At 43.9% G+C, this 7498-nt stretch overlaps 1 protein-coding gene across 3 annotated transcripts in view; it reads left to right on the top strand.

Annotated features, from left to right (window-relative positions):
- Positions 1–1330: 1330 nt before the first annotated feature.
- Positions 1331–7498, top strand: part of LOC131128256 (ras-specific guanine nucleotide-releasing factor 2) — a 39122-nt gene continuing 32954 nt past the window's right edge. Inside the window, exon 1 of one of the 3 annotated variants that reach the window (XM_078789635.1) lies at positions 1331–1911. In XM_078789635.1, coding sequence (XP_078645761.1) covers positions 1636–1911 — 276 coding nt within the window. In that variant the 5' untranslated portion in view covers positions 1331–1635. The remainder of the gene's footprint in view (positions 1912–7498) is intronic. The other 2 variants (XM_058070932.2, XM_058070933.2) reach the window with 2 other exon arrangements.

Here is a 7498-nt window from a genome sequence, read left to right as displayed (position 1 = left end):
CCAGCTATTTGAACAATAATGGTTGTGTGTTGACTCATTTTCAGTAGATAGTACATCTATACTGCTTTACAAACTATACACTGGCTACTCTAAAGTACAGCTTATTCTTGAATAAAAATGGTTGTTGATATATGATTGTTACTTTTGAGATAATGCCATCCATCCACCCATTTTCTATTGCGCTTATCCGCACTAGGGTTACGGGTATGCTGGAGCCTATCCCAGCTGTCTTCGGGCGAGAGGCGGTGTCCACTCTGGACTGGTTGTGAGATAATGTATTTCATTAAATACCATATATAAATAATGATGCATATGTTTACACTGCGCTACACGGCGGCCGAGTGGGTAGCGCTAGGACACCCAAGTTCAATTTCACCCTTGGCCATTTCTGTGTGGAGTTTGTCCCTGTGAATGTGTGAGTTTTCTCCGGGTACTCCGGTTTCTTCCCACATTCCAAAAACATGCTAGGTTAATTGGCAACTCCAAATTGTCCATAGATATGAATGTGAGTGTGAATGGTTGTTTGTCTATATGTGCCCTGTGATTGGCTGGTGACCAGTCCAGCGTGTACCCCGCCTCTTGCCCAAAGACAGCTGGGATAGGCTCCAGGACCTGCCCGCGACCCCTGGTGAGGAAAAGCGGTAGAAAATTAATGAATGAATCAATGTTTACACTGGGGCTACACGGCGGACGAGTGGTTAGCGCTAGGAGACCCTAGTTCAATTCTACCCTTGGCCATTTCTGTGTGGAGTTTGCATGTTCTAACCCGTGCATGCGTGGGTTTTCTCCGGGTACTCCGGTTTCCTCCCACATTCCAAAAACATGCTAGGTTAATTGGCCACTCCAAATTGTCCATAGGTATGAATGTGAGTGTGAATGGTTGTTTGTCTATATGTGCCCTGTGATTGGCTGGTGACCAGTCCAGGGTGTACCCCGCCTCTCGCCCAAAGACAGCTGGGATAGGCTCCAGCACCCCCGCAACCCTGGTGAGGATAAGCGGTAGAAAATGAATGAATGAATGAATGTTTACACTTGCAAAGTTTGGCCACATTACAAATTATGTCGGTAGCATTCCTATCAGAAGTCCCATTGGATTTTTTTATTTTTTTTTTATTTTAGGGACAGCATCCCCTCTAGTTACTTTGGAGGATTTATAGCTAAAATGACTAACGAGGTCGTTAATAATATATAAACACACACACTCCTGTAACTTCTCTTTTTAGTATGAGTGTGAGCGTCATTTGCTGAGGAGAACCGACAGAGAGGGCGGTGCTTGTGAGAATGTGTATGTGCGTGTTTGTGCATGAGAGAGTTGACTATGGTCAAAGCCGATTAGCGCTTATCTCCGCTGTCATTCTATCCTCGTCCTCTTGAGGCTTCTCCTCACACACGCACACACACACACACGCAGTCGCGCGTTTTCTCCCACACCATTTAAGTTCTGAATGAGCACCATGGATTCCCCTCAAGCGTCTCTCCACATGAGGATCTCCGCGGACGCAGCGCTTCCGCCGGCTGGACAACTTTTACGCGCGGCTCTGCCCTTCTGAGTCCGGTGGAGAAAAAAAACTTTGACACGAACATGGCCAAGCGGTGAAAACGAAGAAGAAGAAGCAGATCTTCGGAGTGGTCAAAATGCAGAAGAGCGTGCGTTACAACGAAGGCCATGCGCTTTTTCTGTCTGCCGTGGCGCGTAAAGAGGGCACCAAGCGCGGCTACCTGAGTAAGAAGACGGCCGAGAACAGCCGCTGGCACGACAAGTTCTTCGCCCTCTACCAGAATGTTCTCTTCTACTTCGACAACGAGCAGAGCGCCCGCCCAGCTGGGATTTACCTGTTGGAAGGGTGCACCTGCGAGCGCACACCGGCACCCAAAATGTCCACCACTGGGAAAGAAGCCTTGGAGAAACAGGTGGGACATTTTATCAGAAGACACGCTTCATCCATAAACACCAAAAGTATGCAAATCTCTAACTCAGTTCCCTTCAATTTAATCCAATGTGTAAAAGTATTGTATGGCACAAACGCATAAAACATCAGGACAATAATCTACTATATTTGAATGGTTGTAGTTTGCAATGGTGTAACAATTCACTGCATCATGCTACTCTTTTTATATCAAACAGCTCTCAGTGTGATGTAGTACCCTTTATAAGAAACATAGTTTTATCCCAAAAGTGAGCTTTATTATCATTAGCCAGAATATGTGTGGTGTTGACTCATTAGCTTGTGTGGGTGTGCCTAATGTCTACATGCTTCATTTTGCCTCCTTACGGCCATATAAAGTTGCAGAATCCCGCAGTAGCACAATTTGATATCATCCCTGCAGTGTCAAACAACTCCTCCCTGCAGGTGATCCTCCTCCAAGGGCAAGCATTGGTGTTCCTCTGTGTTGCAGTATAGACGCTGAATTTGCTTGTAACTGCACAGCTGAAGGTGAAGACTGTGGCACACTGACAGCTGCTCAAGGCAGCAAGCAACAAGTAGATTTAGTGCTGAATACGGACTAGAAGATCACATCAACTCCTTCATATTTGTTTTTTGTGGCTCTTTGAGTTTAATTTCCAACTGCTAAACAAAGCGTCATGCTAAAGTGTGTGCTGCATGATTAAAGCAGTCATAGGCGAGGATTTTAATGTCTTGGATGCTGCCTCCTCTGCATTGTTGTTGTTGCTAGGGCTTATATCCATCGCTGGTGCGCTTTGTCAGCATTATTGAGGGGAATCTATTGGGCAGGTTTTTTAGTGACTAAAGAGTGAATGTCTAAACAAAATTAATTGTCAGTAGGAAAAAAAACAAGGAATATACTTAAAAATGCACACTCAGCAAAAACAGTTGATTTTACTTGTGAACTCAAAGATGTACAGGTGTGCCTTAGATTGGCCACAGTAAAATGCCACTCCAAAATGAGCAGTTTTAACTTTAACTTAGTATTGATGCAGACTTCCTGAATATCCTGCCAAGCTGACCCTTTGAATAGAGTTGTGGGCTCCTATAGAGCAGCTACACACAATAACCCACACAGAAAACATTTTAGATCTTCCAGAATCTGCACCTATTCCAGCTGTATTTTCTTTTATTCTTTGTGCTTCCTGCCAAAACTGTCTGTTTTAATTTTTTCCATCCATCGCCCTGCCTCCGGGCATGCCCACTGTAGTGTGATTGGTCACACGCCCAAAATGCTTCCTAACTATGAACCATATAAGGAAGTCTGCCCCTCTGTGACATCACAAAGGAGCAATATTACCACGCCTTTTGAAACCGAGTGTTTTTAGCCCTCACAAACTACTCACTTCACGGTACTTGGATTTACTGCATTTTCTGTCACAGGCTTTGTCGGTTCCGGCGTGGCAGGTTGTTCATGTTCCCTTTTCGAGGTTTAGTTTCTGTTAGGATGCTGTTATTTTTGTATTCACTTCCTGCTTTGAGATTATCACCCAAACCTGTTTCTAATTATGCCTATTTAGTTCTGGTGTGCACGGTACCCTTTTGTTGGATCATTGTCGTTTTGTGTGTGCATGCTTCGTGCGTGCCAGTGACTTTTGTTCTCCTGCCGCATTGCATATACTATTAAATATACCTTTTTTTTCACCTGCTTTTGGGTCCTGCTCTCTGCATCCTCAGGGTCAAGCCACTATCCAAAAGCTCAGACGTGACATTTTGTCTTACATATTTGTCATTTCTTCATGGGTGTTGCTGTCATTGTAACACTAATCCATGTTTTTGCTCCATGTAGCGTACTCATTTGGGCTCAAATCAACCAAACTGCACCAGAGTTCACTTGCAAGTGGACCAACACCCATCCCTCAAATGGTCTTGGTCCGCATGGTCCGCGGGTGATTGTATTCGCACTTGACCAAGCACACAGAACTAGCAAAGAAAACACACCAGAGTTGCTTTTAACCAAACCAAACATGACAAGCATGAACTAATACTGCATGTTTATAAATGTGGCTGCATCATACTGAGAGATGTAGCTCCAGTGAGGGCTGCACGGCGGACGACTGTTTAGGGCGCAGACCTCACAGCTAGGAGACCCGAGTTCAATTCCACTCTCGGCCATCTCTGTGTGTGTGGAGTTTGCATGTTCTCCCCGTGCATGCGTGGGTTTTCTCCGGGTACTCCGGTTTCCTCCCACATTCCAAAAACATGCTAGGTTAATTGGCGACTCCAAATTGTCCATAGGTATGAATGTGAGTGTGAATGGTTGTTTGTCTATATGTGCCCTGTGATTGGCTGGCGACCAGTCCAGGGTGTACCCCGCCTCTCGCCCCAAGACAGCTGGGATAGGCTCCAGCACCCCTGCAACCCTTGTGAGGATAAACGGTAGAAAATGAATGAATGAATAGTTCCAGTGAAGAAGTGCAGAGAGTGAGCACTGTTATCTCTGAAAATACCATTGATTAGCTTAACTAATATGGTCAGTGAGGGAAATTCAGCATCACCTCTCATCGCCTTGCAACACTGTGTTTTTACGAACTTCAATTTCGAAATTCAAGGATATTTTCAATAATGTGCTTTTTTTAAAAAAAATAACAGTATTAGTACTCCGATATGAGCAAGCTCTCCCCCATCCTGCCTCGCTTTTGCACTACAGCTGTGACGCTTAATTAGGGTTATTTTCAATCTGCCTTAAGCTGAAAGCATGTGTGCTGCCACACGTACAGTACATAGCCTTGCACTCAGAAATCATAAAGCAACTAATTACGATGATGTTTCCTTTATATACCTATAAAAAGGATGATTGCCAACTTTTAGGGATTGTTTTAGTGTGCATCCTGCAGCATAACACCCCCACAGTGAGCCACGATGCAATGCACACAGCCTACCGCCTTCCCTGCACTCTGACAAAGATATAAACCCTTCAAATAATTTGGAGTGCATTCACACTGGTCTGAATGGTTTCCACAGCGACCGTGGAACAGCTATTCGATCACCAGTGCGCTCCCAGTTGTGCTTTGTGTACTCACACAAACACAAACTCCACCTTTTTCCTATGGTTGCATTGATTATTGATCACCGCAATAGGCAATTGCACAGCAAAAAATCACAGCAATTTTGACTACAACCCTTAGGGGGCGCCACAAATGTTGTGAAAAAAATGAGCACACTATGGGATTGTCCTTATGTTTTCATGTCTGATATAGATTGATCTAAAGCGGTTTTATTCTTAGACAACGAGGTGATTTCAGTGGGTTAATACAGTGGGTGGGTGTGAGTTGGTGCAGGAGGAGGTGGGATGACACTACCAAATTTGGGGTGTGCATTCTCACCAGCTACAACATGGTTTTTAAATACACAGGACCTTTTTGCCAATAGATGGTAGTTACATGAGGTTTGGATGTTGAGAATGCTTTATCCCAGTCATGGGAATTATGTCAATTTTGGGACACACCAAAAAATGTCCAAAGCAAGAATTGCATTCAAAATGTATCCTTTCCAGAAATAATAATGCTGAGTTTTCATTAACACAGTCAGGTCGGCCCTCGCTACATTGCAGTTGGAACATTGTTGTTTTGGGGTTGAATGTGGTCTATTATTACTATTACAAATGCATATTTAAACAAATTGTACATATTTATTGCCCAAATTTGACATTTTGAAGCCTAGAAATGAACAAATATGAACAAAAATCTGTGACTTGTGTGAGCCTTTAAGAAGCAGGGCCTGGGAAGTGAGGTGCGTGACATCAGTTAGTACAGTTGATTGTTAGCAGGTTAGCAGTGTAGAGTGGCAGCTCCTGTCTGAATGTTGACTGTGTGAGTTAAGTAAGTGATTGAAGTGCAGTGTGAGTCTCTTAACCACAAACAGCAGCAGTAGAGTAGTATTCTACACAGGTCTCTAAGTTGTCAATGCTAATCGTATTTATGACTTCTTTTCTATTGCATGTCTACTATATTGGGTGCTAATTAATGTCAAGAAGGCTGTAATAATGTTTAAAAAACATTTAGAAAGTCATAAACAGATTTTCTATGCTCTAACTACAAAAATATTCAATTTCAGTAATATTGTAGTTGAACTGCACTGCATGGTATAAGTTTTCAAAACTATGTTGCATGTTGGGCAACCGAGTGGTTAGCACGCAGGCCTCACAGCTAGGAGACCCGAGTTCAATTCCACCCTTGGCCATCTCTGTGTGGAGTTTGCATGTTCTCCCCGTGCATGCGTGGGTTTTCTCCGGGTACTCCGGTTTCCTCCCACATTCCAAAAACATGCTAGGTTTAAATGGCGACTCCAAATTGTCCATAGGTATGAATGTGAGTGTGAATGGTTGTTTGTTTATATGTGCCCAGTGATTGGCTGGCCACCAGTTCAGGGTGTACCCCGCTTCTCGCAGGAAGGCAGCGGGGATAGGCTCCAGCACCATCCATGACCCTCGTGAGGATAAGCGATTGAAAATGAATGAATGAATGAATGAATGTTGCCTCCAATTTTTAAAGACTGTGTCCATCTGTGGCGCCCCCTATGTGTGCTCATATGTATTACTTTGGAAGACTGGGTCGCATACATTTAATACAGATATCCTTGAATTTTCATTATCATTAACCAAATGATAAATGACTTATGTGCAATCATTGGCCAAGTGTCACCTGTGTCCCATGTTTTGCTTAATGGTAGCCATGATGTTATACAATCATTCATTCATTCATTTTCTACCGCTTTTTCCTCACGAGCTGTCTTCGGGCGAGAGGCGGGGTACACCCTGGACTGGTCGCCAGCCAATCACAGGGCACATATAGACAAACAACCATTCACACTCACATTCATACCTATGGACAATTTGGAGTGGCCAATTAACCTAGCATGTTTTTGGAATGTGGGAGGAAACCGGAGTACCTGGAGAAAACCCACGCATCCATGGGGAGAACATGCAAACTCCACACAGAGATGGCCGAGGGTGGAATTGAACCCTGGTCTCCTAGCTGTGAGGTCTGTGCGCTAACCACTTGACCGCCGTGCCGCCCCGTTATACAATCAGTCTTGCTCAAATTTGGCATACATGGGCTTGTCAGTCCCCTAAATGTGTGTACCAAATTTTGACCAAGCACCTGAAAGTTACAGTACCGTGTAAGAAATATCAAGTCAATAAAACGTTTAATAACAGCGCCACCGTGTGGTTCATTCTTTCTGTGAATAATTGGACAGACAAAAGGTGCATGTTTTGACAAATAATCACCCTCGCGTAAGCTATCTTACACAAAAAAAGCATACATTGAATGATTGTATTGCTTAATACAGTACCAGTGTCCTTGAAAATGAACATCATTATCTCTGGTAATGTCTCTGATCTCTTGTTGCATGGTACTCATATAGTATGCCCTTTCATACCAGTGTATATATGATCTTCATACATAAACAGTATGACAGTAGTAGGGACCCAGTGGATGATAACGCTCTGGGGGGCATGGAGTCTCTGCTAGTGTGATGTTAATGTTATCGCTGGAGCTGCTTGTATTTATTATAGCCACACAGAGCGGAGAGGTGGCACACCCTGTGAG

Source organism: Doryrhamphus excisus, linkage group LG3, assembly GCF_037039965.1.
Source record: "Doryrhamphus excisus strain RoL-2023G ecotype Guam linkage group LG3, RoL_Dexc_Guam_v1.1, whole genome shotgun sequence".
NCBI lineage: Eukaryota > Metazoa > Chordata > Actinopteri > Syngnathiformes > Syngnathidae > Doryrhamphus > Doryrhamphus excisus.
This window is presented reverse-complemented; position numbering and strand designations above follow the sequence as displayed.